The sequence below is a fragment of the Ursus americanus genome, chromosome 7 (genome assembly GCF_024610735.1).
Source record: "Ursus americanus isolate L20-20 chromosome 7, mUrsAme1.1.p, whole genome shotgun sequence".
Lineage (NCBI taxonomy): Eukaryota > Metazoa > Chordata > Mammalia > Carnivora > Ursidae > Ursus > Ursus americanus.
The window spans coordinates 50,171,877-50,188,343 of NC_142133.1; the positions used below are offsets into that span (position 1 = coordinate 50,171,877).

The window sequence follows — 16,467 nt, forward strand, 5'->3', positions numbered from 1 at the left end:
ATGTAATACTGGGAAAGACACAGCTCCCCAGGCCGGTTCTACCACCCGTAAGAGAGGGATGAAGACCTATTCAAAGAGGTCTTGAGGATTAAATGTATATAAAAAGCTTAGCACAGTGCCTGACCTTAAATGGTGAACACTGACTAAGCAAGTCTACAGCATGTACCCAACCAGTGATCTAATCTCTCTCAGGCATAGGTCAGGCAAGCTTAGCTTTATGTGGTACAGTGTGGCTTCTCAAAAGCATCTTCCTAAAACACAACTCTCAGGACAAGAACCATCAACCTAGTTTGCAAAGCAATGTACTTTTCATTAACTGTTCTGATCAAAGGTAAAAGAGATAATGGGTCAAGACTGAAGAACCCAACACTGAGAATTTTTAAATAAGCTGAGCTACACACACACATACACACCCCACCCATCTTAACATCCTTCATAATAGCAAAGCTAGTAACATTCTAAATAAGGATATGGTAAAATAGTCCAAACAGGAACTTTGTGGCTGTCAATGAGTACATTTATACACGCTAACGTGAAAGTGTCTAGGCTGCGCTATTACAAGGAAAAATGTCAAACAGCTTTGTACCTATGGAGTTAAGTCATGTATATTCTGGGATCACAAGAAACTTAACAGGGAGGAGTGGGGAAATTTAAGTGGAAATTTAGTTCTCATTTAAGATACTCACACTCTCCTAAGAATGCATAGGGCTAATTGATTTGAAGCCCAGATGCCACAAGTATGAACAAAAACCATGAGAACAAAATTTTCTAAAAACTGTAGGCTTTTTTATTCAGTTAAGAGGTAGACAGATGAACATGGAAGGCTGTCCCATTTAACTTGCCCAAAGTTCATATTCCACTCCATTCATCCATCCCACACTGCCAGAAATCATAAAGAAATAACCAAGACTGCCAGAAGGCTTTTTCTTCCTACTTCTTTTTAGCAATAACAGTCAATAAATTGCTTGCAAAGAAGTTACTACTAACTTAAATTTCACTGTGTCCAAAGAACCTCGTCCCTATAAGAAGTTCCCACATATGCCAATGGAACCTGCCACTACCGACAGGAGGGCAGAGTACAAATGGCTCTATTTCTCTAAGAGACTACAAGGGAAGCTTCAGTTATGCTTGTTGTTAAGTCCCTGTGCACGTTAGGGCAGAAGCTGGTGAAACCACCAAAGCAGAGCACTGCATCAAATGGCTCTGAATGGTTGTTTTAAAAAAAAAAAAAAAAAAAATCACAAGTTATCTTCAGAGACAACATTAAAACATAATGGAATTGAAGCCTGATACAAAAAGTAGAGAATTATGTACAGGAATTCACAGCCCAAAAGGAAAAGGGACCTCAATAGGAACCAGTGGAAACCTGGCTATTTTACATAGCTAATTTTGAGACAAGTCATATTTAGCACAAAAGCAATTATAGCACAAGTAACACTTCCCTCCCACAGCTCCCAAACTTTAAAAAGACTCTTGTCGGTCTTCTGTAACACTGTGATCCTTCTTCAAAGGAGCAGGAATGTGTAAGGTGGCCCCAAACATCAACGCGAATTTTAATCTCAAACAGCTTCACGGTCTGAGGATGACATATTTGAAGACTGCCATAATAGCAGCACTGATAACGCCAGAGATGGGGACGGTAACAAACCAGGCCATAAATATGTTGCGGAAGAGTCGCCAGTCAACAGCCTTTTTGGATCGGAGCCAGCCAACAGATACAACAGAGCCCACCTAGCAGAGCAAAGGATCAAGGAAACTGGTTAATAAAAGCCAATGGTATTTTGGTAACAGACACATGATCTTACATAGGTAAGGAGCCCCAAATTGCTGATGAGACTGATTCCATGAAAGAACGTTTCTAACAGGGTAAGAAGCAGATTACTCGTGGGAAGATGAAGGCAATATAAAAGTCCAATCACTACATCTGTGGTAATTGGGGTAAAATACAAGAATGAGAACACTTCCTTTCTCTCTCCTGAGCTACTGGCATTTTTTTTTTTTTTTTAAGATTTTATTTATTTATTTGACAGAGAGAGACACAGCCAGAGAGAGAGGGAACACAAGCAGGGGGAATGGGAGAGGAAGAAGCAGGCTCCCAGTGGAGGAGCCTGATGCAGGGCTCGATCCCATAACGCAAGGATCACGCCCTGAGCCAAAGGCAGACGCGTAACGACTGAGCCACCCAGGTGCCCCTGAGCTACTGGCATTCTGATCAACTGCTTTAAAAATTAACTGTTTTAATACATTAAGTTTCAGGTTTTCCAAACATCATTTTAGAGGAGGACAGATATTAGACATCACAGCCAATCACCTGGAGATACCTAGAAGAAAAAGGATGACTCACAGGCTCCATGATGAACCAACTTAAATCGCCTTAAGGGAGCCAGTTTCTTCCTTTTTCTATAGTTATTACATGGCCATCAGACAACTTCAGAATTCAGTGAGATTCTCAGTACTTCAATTCTGAGGCTATGAATATGTACCTTCTATAAATAACGTTGCCCTTCAACAGCCCAACATGCCTCACAGACGGGCTAACTATATGTAAAAGGACCTTTGCCATCATTTGGTGAGAACATACATTATTGGCTTAAGAGTACTAGACCCAAGGAATTGTAAACCGTAAGCCTTCACATTATTGCAGTTATTTGTCCTAAATCTGTGAACTCTTCAAGACTCCAACTGCATAAAACTTTCTAAAACACAGTATCACACTTAAAAACAAACAAACCTCTCCATATTACTAGAATCATTCAATAGACACAGTACTTATACATTACACTTACTTTACAATGTGTTGTACTGATGGGAAGACCAATATTTGATGCAATTACCACCGTGAGGGCAGATGCCAGTTCAATACTGAAGCCACTGTAGACATAAGAACATTACTTGTCAAGAATGGAAGCTCATTTTTTTATAAGCTAACATTACTCCAAAGTTAACACAATCTTACTGTGCTCTATTCAGTGACAAAACCTTCACTAACATCTTTAATTGGCTATAGCTCCTGAAATCTGTTTTTTTTAAGATTTCATTTATTCATTACTCATTTGAGAGAGAGAGAGCACAAGTGGAGGGGTGGGAAGAGGAAGTGGGAGAGGGAGAAGCAGACTCCCCACTGAGCCGGGAGCCCGATGTGGGGCTGGATCATGACCTGAGCAGAAGGCAGACGCTTAACCATCTGAGCCACCCAGGCACCCCTGAAATCTACTTTAAATCAGGCCCTCTTCCATCTTCTCTAACATTTTGGGGTTTTAAGGGTTTCTAGAAGCCCATTAATAAAGTTTACACTTCTATTTTGAAGAATTTAATAAACATCAGTCTTAGCTATCAAGTAAAAACAAACAAAGGACAAGTATACAGAGCTATTCGCTCCACAAACACACACACCTTTCTCAGAAAAGTTGTATTATTAAGAGACCACTGGAGATGAATATTTGACCAAAATTATGTTTAAGGGCCAGACAACATGTAAAATCGAAAAAGTTCACAACAATGAGAGTAACGCCAGGAACTTATACAAGCTCGGGGTATATTAGCTGAAAATTTTTGTGGTAACACTACACAGTATTATGTGTCCTAAGAAAATGAGCATTAGCCTAAGACTTGCTTTGCCAACTTACCTAGAAGGTGTGATTGGTGTGAGATCTTTCCCCATGGTCTGGATAACTCTCCTTCCCCAAACCCACAGACCAATACAAATACCAACTCCACCGTAGAGCAGAAGCCATATTGGTGTTGCTACTTTTGAAGAAACATCTCCTGTGTCATAAACCAGATACAAGGCAACAAGAGGCCCGATGGCATTGCTGAAAGAAAAAAGAGGACAAAGATGATTTTTCAGGCAGAACTAGAACTTGGCAAGATCATTTGCTAAATGACCTACTAGATAATTTAAAACAAAGCTGTCAAGCTCATTTAGCAAACAATCCTTTCAACAGAAATAAATGGAACCCCAACATACATAGAAGAAAATGAAAGCTATTCTCAGAGAAGAATCCCATGCATTTGGTGGCCTATCTTCCAACAGGTAGCCTAGAACAACTCAGGTTCCAATGACCAGTTTACGAACCACAGAACTAAGGCCGACAACCTCCAAATGCATTCCCTAGGGCATTGATTTTTAAGCTTTCCATCTCAGTATTCACAGAATTTACTATCACAGAACTGGATCCTATCTTGATAGACCTCTCCATGAAGAATATCTGTGTTTATCATCTACGGAAACATTCTTTGTACTTTCTCGAGAGAAAAAAAAAATTTTTTTAAACATTCTTTGTAATCTATCTCTAAAGGAAAAACAAAAAAAAAAATTTTTTTTAAGATTTTAAGTAATCTCTACACCCAACTCGGGGCTCGAACTTACAACTGAGATCAAGAGTTGCATGCTCTACTGTGAGCCAGTCAGGCACCCCTCTAAGAAAAATTTTATTGCCTATTAAGTCAATAACTGCTATTACCTCATCCTCTCCAGCTTATTTGTGTCCCACGGGGGGTATGGCACCAAAGCCACAAGCATAGCCTTATAAAAGGGATAAGGTGATACAAAAACAGAAAGCGTGATGCTGAGATTCCAAGTCAACTGACCTGACGTCATTTCCACCATGGGCGAATGACCCAAAGCAGGCTGTAAGGATCTGCAGGAACTGGAAGAGGAGAGACACCTCTGGTTTATCCTGGTCATACCATTCTTCTAGAGAGCCGCTACTTCCTTTTCTGTCACCCAGACCCATCTCTGCCTTGACACTCATGTCCATCTCGGATGCCGAGTGAATGTCAGACACAGCATTGCAGTAACTGGTGTAACTGTCCATTCGAATTCGCTTCTTGCTGTCTGCATTAGGCCATGTCAGCTTCTCCATTTCTTCACCTTTCTGTTCACCTTCTTTGGCACGGAATGAATCCAGGGGCATGCCACAGATTGCCATCGTGTAGGAAGTATAGCTATTATTGCGCCTCAAGGGTTTGTCGCCAGAGTCTCCCATGCAGTCGCCCACCTTGGCAAGATGTAATTTATGGAGCAGCTCTTTGTATAAGCCAGAATCTTTATGCACGGTGTGATACTGATAGTGCCCACTGGAGTTTATCTGGTTACTGACGGCTTGATTGAACTGAACAAGGTTCCCATTAGGCAACTGTACCGCCCCTGGCCAAGACCAAAACAGTAACATTAAAAACAGCATCAGGTCCAAACAGTGAGCCTCCTCCCCAACACAGGTAACAAAGTAAAACTCTTATTTTGCCCACTGAAAAAACTCCACTCACCATTCATGGTGCTGTCTATGCTGGTTTCCTCTTTCAGATCCACGCTGGGAAGCCTCTCGCGCTCTGGAGCTTCCTCTAAGTCTCCAAGTTTGAATGAGACTGTTCTCTCCTCCACCACAGCTCGGAGGGGCACAGTGGCAGATCCTACCTCAGAAACAGGATTCCTGGTTTCAATATCACTGAGAGACAACTTTGTTTCTTCGTGATCTTCTTTCAAGCTATTCTTTTTTTCCATTAAAGGGCTTTCAGAAGGACTAGACTTTATTTCTCCTAGAAAAAAGGGGTTTTTTTTGGTTTGGTTTTGACCAAACTAACTCGTTCCACATCTTCCCTCTCCCCCACCTCAAAAAAATCCATCTCAAAGTAATATATTTCAGTGAAAGTTCAGGATGATTTTTCCCTGTCTGCTTCACTTGCCATATCTTTCCTTTGGGAAGAAATCAGCAATGTTTCAGACGCCACAAACTTTTTCAGTAAAGGGCGAGACAGTAAAATGTTTAAGGCTTTATGGGCTCTGTTGTGTATTCTTCTCCTTCATAAAACAAAGGTTCTGATTTTACAAGAATAAGAACTATTCCTAGCTCCCTGCTGACCCATTCTGAGGTAAAAGGTACCTCAAGCATGAGGTGGACAGAATGAAAATTTACAATGCATCTAATTCATGTTCTTTTTAAAAAAGGAATGCCCCCGAATTTCAGTCCAGAAGTTCAAGCAAAGGAACACAGCTCAATACAGGAAACTAAAGATGACAACTTGAATTCCCATCTCTGTAAAACAGACATGCGCTTTAATGTTCCGCCTTATGGTTCTAAATGCCATGACTAGGCAGGAATATCTTCCGCCCAGTCTACCAATGCCCAGTACGTTTACACGTTCATTCAGGCAGCACAACCACGCTATAGACTATAAAACGTTAGCAAGACTTGTCTTCTCTTCTCCCAGACTGGGGGAAAAATGAGGTCAGGAAGTCATGCAAGCCTTATTCCGACTGTGTGCACGGCACAAGCAGACTAGCACAGACCAGAGCCTCTCAGAGGCGCCTCAGCGCAGTTGCATGACGCAGCTCTCTTCCTAGTGGCCCTGCAGTGTGTGCATCCCTCCACTTCCCAGTGGCAAATGAAATCACTAACCAAGCATTTGCAGATGCAAAGGGCAGAAAAAGATTACTTTAACAGATCTCAGCCAGTAAGGGAACGAATACAAGATTTAAATGAGACTGACACTAACAAAATTTACTCCATATTTAATGACACTCCACTACCGTATGTAGTAATGGTCTAAATGATTCCTTCACATTAACACTGGAAAATATCTACCTCTAGAATTTGTGCGACAATTCTGAGAATTAACCAAATCTAAAGTTAGATATAAATATGTGACTTAGCTTTGCCGGTCTAAATCTGAAGTTACACATATACGTAGTTAAGGAGAAAGTTCTCTCTCCTTGAAAATATTTTGTACCTACCCCTTATTACACATTAAGATAACCTCACAGTTCCCAAGTAATGTTAAGCTACTTCTCTGTGTATTTCTGTCACCAGCAACTGATGTCAAGGTAGATTAAATGACCAGTTTGTCCCCAACATATGTCAATTATTCCTTATGAGTAGGCCTCAGGTCATTTCAAGTCAATAAAACCATAGTTTGGACAATAAACCCATCTCCTGAAATCTCATTTAAATTTTTGACTTTGCCAATTTATCCAAATAGCGGACTTTTATTAAGTGATCACACAAGAAACAAGCACATTGCTAGTTAAAATGTTCTGCTACAATTTGTTACTTACGTTCGATTTTTCTCTTCATCCTGGGACATACAAAGAACCAGACGATAAGGGCACAGAAAACTGCACATCCCACCGAGATGAGGATGGTGCCCCACAGAGGAAGTTTGTCAAAGCCCAGCACTAGGAGATAAAATGGTGCATCTTGAAAACCCCAGGGCAACAGCCCCCTGCAACAATGTGTAAACCCTCCTCTGGGGACTCTGGGGTTCCCCAAGCCAGCCCATCACCCTTTATAACTGCTGCCAGCCTCAGGTCCACAGGGTTTTTATTGTGCTCATGACTACACAAATTCAGGAGGGGAGAAAAATCCCATGGTCATCTGAAACCCACACCTCCACCTCTGGCCCACTCTCCACACCTGCTAGATTAGATTCAAGTCTCCCAAACTCCTTCAAAAACTAGCTTTTTTCCTTTCTTACTTAGAAGGTAATAAGGATCACTATACTCTGAGGATCTGCAACTAGCTATGAAAAAAATGGAAGCGCTCCACTCCCCAGACTCCAGATGGTAGCTGCCACACATTATGTTTGCACATACAGATTTTGATGTTAAAAAAGAAAGGGGCCCCAAGAGTCATATTTGTCATTCTGACAGAATTCTCTGTGGAAGTTATCAAATCCCTTGTATTACCCTCCAGTAAAATCCTTTAACAAGATTATCTCTTAGGAGACATTATCAAACTAAGATATAGAAAATCAGAATATTATCTATCAAAAGATAAGAATAGTTCAAAGGGCTATCTTTCACAAGAAGAAAACAGTTTAGTGGTAATTTCATTAACAAGCCATATCTTAGAGACTTGCCTACTTTTCACCTGGCTTTGGGATCATTAATATCAGTCCTCATCTGCTTATCACTTAAGTGCCAACAGGCTCCAAGCCACTAGCCTAGACTAATGACGGAAGCAAAGCACTACAGAATTCTATTTAAGACTAAAAGATGTTATAATGCTCTATAATTCATCCAAGAATAGCGCAACTACCTGCAGTTCTTTTGCTTTATTCTGATTAGGAATTAAAGTACTTATAAAATGGAAAATCTATTGCCCCCCAATGATTAATATTTAAAAATAAGATATAAATTGTAGTCCCTTCAAAACTAAAGTTCTATAGTGACTATAAATCTTTCCATTTTAATTCCTATCAATTCTAACCATGTATTTAGTCACACAAACTCAAATATACATGAAATTTAATGAATCACTATCACAATTTAAATTTGCCTGTGTTCCAAGTCAAAAAGGGGAAACGAGAAGGGGAAATTTTTCTTATAAATGATCCACAAAGAACAGAACAAAACTATCCCAAGTTCCTTTTTCAAAAATGAAAGTTTAAGTTTCTAATTTCACTGAACTATGAGCTTTACTGCTACCAGATAAAACATCAGTGCTTAGAGCCTCATGGGACACTTTGGTTTAGCACAAAGAAAAAACTCAATTTAAAACAGAACAAAAATGTAGCATGCAAGCTTTTCTTTGCCTGTACCATTTGGTAAGGAGTCTATGATCCCCTAAGTAAGATCAATATTCTCATAAAGTTGTCCATTCTCTTTCCTAATTATTCCAGGAATAAAGACAAGGTTAAAAATACTTAGCTAATTCCATTTTTGGTCAGTGACTTATTACTTCAGTGAAGTTTAAGAAGCAAGTTACAGTCCATTAGTCAGAAAAGTAATCAATTTAGTGGGCCCCAATGAGCATTAAAAAAAGCTAGAGAATTATCTGAAAATGAGTGCACAGCACATAGTAACATAAGTAGCTTCAAAATACTATTCTGGTTTTCCTTCCTCTCTCTCTACATGGGAGTCTTGGGCAGCAATGTACAATGTATTTTTTCCAGTGGATCACAGTCAAAAGCTCAAGAGCCACTGAGTTGACCATCAAGTCAAATGACCCTAGATACTAGCAAAACTGAACTGATCAAAGCATGTACTGTCCTTTAAGTTACAAGTGATTGATCTTTTTCAGTTGCTAAATTAAACACGTATCATAATTTCATCCATGCTTTGCCTTAGTCTCAAAATAAAAGCAATCATTTCAATCTTTATATCCTCACAAATTATTTTTCCTCTTAGCTGCATGAATTCTTCTTCCAAGTGCACTTAGGCCAGTTGTTAAACATCCCAACTCTTCTCATTCAAGCAGATTCAGGGAAGTAAATTTAGTGCTTAAAAACAAAGGTAGCTCCATTTGGGAGAGAAAAATGAGAATATCCAGCAAACCAGTCCTAAATGACTGATTATTGAAGACCAAATATAACTAATTACTCTTCAGTAGTCAGTAGTTGAGGTCAATATCACTTCCAGTATTTTTAGCATAGATAGGAGAAAGGGAAGGAGAAGGTCATATTATCGGTGGATCCTGTGAAGACTAAAGAGTAAAGGTCTGTAGTGATTTAGAATCTGAGCAGGTCTCTTTGGTTGAAAAACTATCTAGGTTAACTCAGCATACACTAGCCTGCAGCCTTCTGAAATGGGCGCAGGCCAGCCACCTTCTAGGAGATTTCAGCCCTGTAAAGCAAAAAGGGGTAAATTGGGCATTTAATGCAAGTTTTATAAACAACTTTAAATTCACATTTAAATATTTTGATATGTACTTACAAGGTGCTCCAGTATACATGATGGAAAAAAGGTTTATTCCAACTGTGCAGGCATAGAAAACTGGCAAAGCTCGCAAACCATTAGGAACTGGATCTGCCTGTAAAAGATCATTAAGATCAATACCTTAAAAGGTGTTAAAGTTAATTCATTTCCATAGAACCTTGTAAAAGGGCAGGTTCAGGAATTACAGTGCCGGTTAATGGTCTCCATAGTAACAGGAAAAGCCCAGTTGGCCTTGTGCCTGGAAGTCTCCCTACCAAGGCTGATCTCATCTTTTACATCTACCTGAATTTAAGTTTGTGTTTGGTTTTTTATTACTGGGGCGGGGTGGGGGGGATGCTATTTCTAACAAGGCTACCTACACCAGTGACCGGTAATGTCCCAAATAATCAGTTTCATCACCCAGTGTTCTAAAGTACCTGATGTCCAGATGGAAATCTGAGCATACATCTGAGATGTACTATACATTTGTAAAAGATGTCAAGAAATAGACTATGAGATGTTAGGACATTTCTCACCATGCCTGCAAAGATTTCTTAAAATCAAAACATGCAGAATTTACCTGCAACAACCATCTTTTCTAGATATCAATAAATATGCCACTATTAACGATTTACCAAAGGGCTAAGACAAAAATCAATGGTACACTAAAGTCACTTCCTCATTCAACAGACTGCGCTAAACACTATTCTGGGCACTAAAATATGGGAATGAATGAGAAAAAGTCCCTGCCCTCAGAGAACTGACATTTACATTCTAGTACAGAAAAAAGTAGCAATAAATACTATGAAGAAAATAAAGAAGGGTATAAGGGGCAGCGATGGAAGGAGGGGCACATTGGGGAGTATCAGTGGAACAAAAGACAAACGTGGTAAGTCGACAAGCCACGTACATACCTAAGGGTGCAGAAAAAAAGCAAGGCATGTTGAGGGGAGGGTTATTCCAGACAGAGATATCAGCAAGTGTAAAAGCCCTGAGGCAAAAACTCCAAATGTTTAAGGAACTGCAAGGCCAGTGTGACTGGAAATAAGAGTTGCACTTACAACAAATGTGTATTAATTCTACAGGAAAACACTGAAGTCAAAGAGAACACAGATTTGAATATATGGAGAAGACTAAACTTTGAAGATATTACCCTCAAAGTTTAATGCTGTCTTGATCACAATCCAAAAGAAAATCTTGAGAAAGAAGAGAAAGACCCAAAGTGATTCTAAAGCTTCTGACTAGGGGCACCTGGGTGGCTCAGTCGTTAAGCGTCTGCCTTCAGCTCAGGGCGTGGTCCCAGGGTCCTGGGATAGAGCCCCACATCAGGCTCCCTGCTCCGCTGGGAGCCTGCTTCTTACTCTCCCACTCACCCTGCCTGTGTTTCCTCTCTCACTGGCTGTCTCTCTGTCAAATAAATGAATAAATAATCTTTTTAAAAAATAAAATAAAGCTTCTGACTAGGGGTGCATGGCTGGCTCAATCAGTGGAGCAAATGACTCTTGATGTCAGTTGTGAATTCGAGCCCCACATTGGGCATAGAGATTACTTAAAAATAAAATCTTTTTAAAAAAATGAAATAAAAAATGGGATGCCAGGGTGGCTTAGTCAGTTAAGCATCTGCCTTCAGCTCAGGTCATGATCTCAGGGTCCTGGGATCAAGCCCTATGTAGGCCTCCCTGCTCAGTGGGGAGTCTGCCTCTCACTCCCCCCCAGCTGACGGGCACTCTCTCAAACAAAATCTTAAAAAAAAAAAAAAAAAAAAAAAAAAAAGAAGAGAAGAGAAAAGAAAAGAAAAGGAATGGATATGAAATGAAATACAGGCTCATAGTTTGCAAATCGGCGGGGGGGGGGGGGGGGGGGTAGGGAATGGGAATAAAGCATAAACCATGTTCTCCCTTTTACTCCCTCCAGACTCCTCTTGGTCACTCACAAGAGGTAACCAAGTCTAACAACTTCATAAAATTTTTATTACTGTATGACCCATCTAACACACACTTGAATCTTTACCATCTTTACCTGGAAATAATGTAAATATCTCACCATCCAGTTATGTAAGATGTGAAGGGGGGTCTTCATAATTCCCCATCTTTAACCAGAACAGTCCACTGTTTACATACTGGATGCTCCTATAAGCCTTTGTCTAAAGAAAAAGGCTCCTCTGAGTTTGAAAAGATGTCCTAGATTTAATGTGATTCCTAACAAAAGGGAGAATGCTGACTAGCATTTAAATACTCAACAGGAAAACTTTCCCTTTACCCCTATTCCTCGTTTATTGCCCCCAGTCCTTAAGGGGACGTACCCCACCTTCATTCTGGTTTTTCCTACTAGACTACCCAATACCCTTGAAACAGACATTGAGAAAACAAAATTTTTAAAAAGCAATTTTAATGTTAATTTCCAAAACAGAATCTTAAGTTGGAAAACATCCTAATGGTCAAATATTCAGACTTTAATAGCCAGGACCCCCAAAGATTACCAGCATAAGGATGTTTTCTTGATATTTAAAACCTAATGTAACCAGAACTATTCATATTCATCACCGAAAGACTCATTGATATGGGGCGCCTGGATGGCTCAGTCGGTTGGGCGTCTGCCTTTGGCTCGGGTCATGACCTCAGGGTCCTGGGATCAAGCCCCACATCGGGCTCCCTGCTCAGTGGGGAGCCTGCTTCTCCCTTTTCCTCTGCCCCTGTATCCGCTCGTGCTCTTTGTCTCTCTCAAATATATAAATAAAACCTTTAAAAAAAAAAAAAGACTCATTGATAGATTGGACACAAGGGATATATATATGTGGGCCATGGGGAGGAAAGGGGGGTTTGGAGGTCAAGAAGGTCCCCAAAGTCAGTCAGTATTATTTTAAACACTATTCCAATCATTCTTGATCATGTCCATCCTCATTCCCACATAAAGAATATATAGTTAAGAAGTTAATATATTTAACTTAAGCTCTCAACTGTGGGTAAAAAGTACCTGCCATGCATTTCTCAAATCAGAGAGTCTGGGCACTAAAAATCCCTCTTCACACCTCAAACCAACACCATTCACCCTCCAAGAAAGAAGAAAAGTTTGTTTTGTCTTGAGACACACAAAGCCTCTCCAGAATCGGAACAATCTGGTTCCCAATAAATCAACTAAGACCCAATGTAAACTTTTATAAAGCAGGAATCCCTAACAGGGGGATCCTATTAATTCTCCTGGTTCTCTGGTTGGAGGAAGCTATATGGTTCTAATAAGACTGAAAAATCTGATCTGTAACTACCGGTACACCTCAAATCTAAGCATCATGTTATCATATGCTACGGCAGTTCTGGGGATTTGGAGGGGAGGTGCTCATCATTCTGTTTGCTAAATAAAACAATACCAAACTTCAAGGCCATTAGAGGGGAGGTGCTCATCATTTTGTTTGCTAAATAAAACAATACCAAACTTCAAGGCCATTAGTAGTAACAATTAACTATTTACTCTCAAATTATAACCAACATATAGATGTTTCAAATTTTCCAAGTCTTTACAACTGCTATATTCTGCCAGACTAAGGCCACAGGAAAAGTCATTAATGAATCATGGTATTTCTACAGAAGTACAAATCCTTCCCTACGGAAGCTTACAACTAGACCAAATAAGTGGGTCTGAAGATATTCTTACCCCTTGGGATTAAGCTACCTATCTCCTTTCACTCAGATTTCTACCATTTAGGAGCATTTTTAAGAACTTACAATGGACCGTTAAGAGCCACTCACCTTAGAAAAAGGACAACTTTGTTTCCTGAGAAAAATGCATTTATTCTTATTCAGTAAGTAACTCAGTCCAATGACAACATCCCTTGTCGTCTACGTTTATTTTGGAGCCAGCATCAGGCTTCTTGATAAAAGAAATGCTATTGGGTCACTCAAAAGGGATTTTCAAATGGGAGAGGAAATTAAGTGACTGTCTGGAAACTTCATTTTTGGCCAAGAAAAACAAAACAAAACAAAAACTACCTTTACTGGCTCTTTTTACCTAGTCTAAGAAATTAGAGTCAAGTCATGTGAGAGATAGAGTCCCCACTAGAAGCTTATAAACTGGTTATGATAATCAACACTATGGAAGTTAAGTACGTGGAGACCCAAACTACTCAATTTAACTATCAGCTAAAAAAAAAGCCACAAGAGACATTGTGATTTATTGAACCCCAAACTTGTAAGTCAAATTGGTCTGCATATGATGGTTTAGGTAAAGCAGTAATCTGCAAGCACCTGTAACAAAGCCACCCTGAATAAATTTCCTTATTTTTTCATTCCCAGCCTCACCTATTTCTTGGCACATCACAGTACTCAATTTTTCCTTCCTGAATGCATTCTTAGTTATTGAAAACTTGTTTCCTTCAGAGAACTCAGCAACATACAAGAAATAGATCAAACATGAATTTTTTAACTTTCTAAGGCCACACCAACCACATCTGGAAGAATGCTGGCAGTCTGAATACCACTGAGTATGACCCATCAAAGGTCATAAGAGAGGGGAGAGAAAGATTACCTTACGGAGGATGAATGCACGAACAAGGAAGAATAAAATTCCAGACATAATGCCAGAAAGCAGTGGAGAGATGAACCAAGACATCACTGGAACAGAACACAATAAAAAAAAGAAAAAAGAAAGTCAACAAATGATAATCAGAAACCAAAAAAACACTTTAAATTTTAATATTCTATCTTCAAAACTTTTTGTTTTACACCATGTATTTCGTATAATGCCATGGTAGCACACGACAAGAATAAAAATTTAAAAACCATTTAGAATTAAACATACCAATTTTTATCAGTTCAGACCACTTGACACCCTCCTGCCCCTTTGCCACAAGGGAGAAACCAATGGTTGCACCAACAATACAATGGGTTCCAGAAATGGGAAGCTTCAAAAACGAAGCCACTAGTTGCCACACAGCAGAACCTGAAACACAGGCAAGTTTTATTAAATGGCAAAATTCTTAGGAATGCACTGCTTTCTGAAGAAAATCTGAAAGGGAAAGCACAGGAACGGAACTACCCATTTGCTCACCCGCCACTAAGGGGCACACATAAAAAAAGAACTTACCAAACATCGCACTGACGGAGCCGGCCATCAACAGCTGTTGGGTTGAGTTGTACATCTCCACATCGATCAAGCCCTTCCTGATTGTTTCGCTCACTTTGGCCCCAAGTAGGACGGAGCCCACGGTTTCAAAGATACTAGCTAGGATGCAAGCTTGCTTGAGGGTCACTACACCTGAGCCCACAGCTGTACCAAACGAATTTGCTACATCATTGGCTCCCACGGAGAATGCCAAGACAAATGCAATAACGAAGCCCAGGATCAGCATCCATAGGTAGTCCACCAATGGACCAGAAGCAGCAGTAGCAGCAATAGTACTGGTAGTCAGCGTTGTCACGGTAGATGCCATTCTCTAGACTAGTGGTTTTTTTTTAATTATAAGAGAATTACTGAGCGGCTTTCAAGATGTGTAAACAGAATATGAGGTATCAAAAATGCTATAATAAATAATATATATTATATAAAATTAAATACTGTAAACTACGGCACAGAAACCGAGCTGGGGAGTTACTGCTATACGCTGCGTATGGGCATCTGTTGTCTGGGGTTTCTTTGGCTCTGGAGGGCTAAAAGCAAGGAGAATTCCATGGCGGAGAAGAGAAAGGACGCAAGTTCATCCTGGGGGGGGAGGGGGAAGAAAATAACAATAGCAGCGCGCCCTTGGGGGGCCCGTGCGGCACCCCGCGCTGGCCCACGCCGCTGGGGAGCCCGGCCTTGTCCTCCGCCCGCAGCCCACCGTCCCCGGCCCCGAGCAGGGCTAGCGAGGCGGTGGGCACGTGGCGCCGGAGACCTCCTCGGCCGGCGCGCGCCAGCCTCCCCACCGCCGCCTCCGCCAGCCCGCGCGCGCCCTCCCCACGAAAACCGGAAAAGGGCCGTTCCCGCGCGCGCCGCCCGGGGACCGCCAAAAAGGCCCGCGGGCGGGCGGGGTGGGGGAGGGAGACGAATAGAAACGAAGCCAGAATCTCACCGCACAGCCCGCACCGGCCCACCCGGCCGCCTCCCCCGCCACGGCGTCGGCGCCTGGCCCCGGGGAGAAGAAAGCCTTATCCAAGGTGGCGCCACCACTCACCAGAGGAAACCAAGGGCCGAGAGGGAGACGAGAGGTGCAGGCTGCAGCGGTTGGCTGGAGCCACGGACGCACGCACCTGTGGTCGACAAGGAGACAGCCCGGGGCGAAGGCTCCGGGAATGATTCGGCGGGGCTTGGCGACCCACCCTGGAAGCACCCGCTGGCGCCTCAGCGGCCGAGAAGAGAAAGCACGCAACGCGCGCCGGCAGCCATCACTCTGGCGGCACACGCCGCCGGCCGCTACTTATAGCCCGGCGCCGCGACCCGCGTGACCCGCCGCGCCTCGCCCCGGCTCCGGAGCCCCGCCCCCGGGATGGCGCAGCCCCCACCGGCCGGCGTGCCCAACCGGGTGAGCCCGACGGCGGCGCTCATTGGCCGGACCCGCGCCGGCGGCCACGCCCCCAGCGGGGAGCTTGTCCACGTGGGGAGGGCCAGCCCCCTCTCTGCAGCCTCGCCCTGGCGTCTGTGTGGAGTCTCGCCGCACCAGTTAGTTACTTGTTGGGGGCTGTGGGGGACCCTAGCGCTGCCGCCGGAGGTCGTCATGCGGAGTTATAGAGGCCGCGACCAAGGTCATTCCTAGTCACCCCATCTCACGGGCCCCGTTTCACAGTGCTGACCGCTTCTCCAGCCTTCCTTTGAACGCACTAGTGACCTGCCGCGTCCAGAGGCCACACCTGGCCAAGTTCCCCTCC

General features: G+C 42.2%; 1 protein-coding gene across 3 annotated transcripts; it reads right to left on the reverse strand.

The window, feature by feature from the left end:
• Positions 1–764: 764 nt before the first annotated feature.
• On the reverse strand, positions 765–16,005 carry SLC20A1 (solute carrier family 20 member 1). Of its 3 annotated transcripts, none has more exons than XM_045808922.2 (11): positions 15,777–16,005; positions 14,711–15,325; positions 14,426–14,566; positions 14,153–14,238; positions 9,653–9,749; positions 7,055–7,174; positions 5,269–5,412; positions 4,591–5,149; positions 3,627–3,812; positions 2,787–2,871; positions 765–1,731 (listed from the first exon to the last, which is right to left on the reverse strand). In XM_045808922.2, the coding sequence occupies exons 2-11, from the start codon at positions 15,054–15,056 to the stop codon at positions 1,570–1,572; spliced, it is 1,926 nt and encodes a 641-aa protein (XP_045664878.1). In that variant the 5' UTR covers positions 15,057–15,325; positions 15,777–16,005; the 3' UTR covers positions 765–1,569. The 3 variants fall into 3 exon arrangements, with proteins under 3 accessions (XP_045664878.1, XP_045664877.1, XP_087719790.1); XM_045808921.2 differs by having other exon boundaries at positions 5,269–5,538; XM_087863664.1 differs by having other exon boundaries at positions 5,269–5,538; positions 15,853–16,003.
• Between the last annotated feature and the right edge of the window lie 462 nt (positions 16,006–16,467).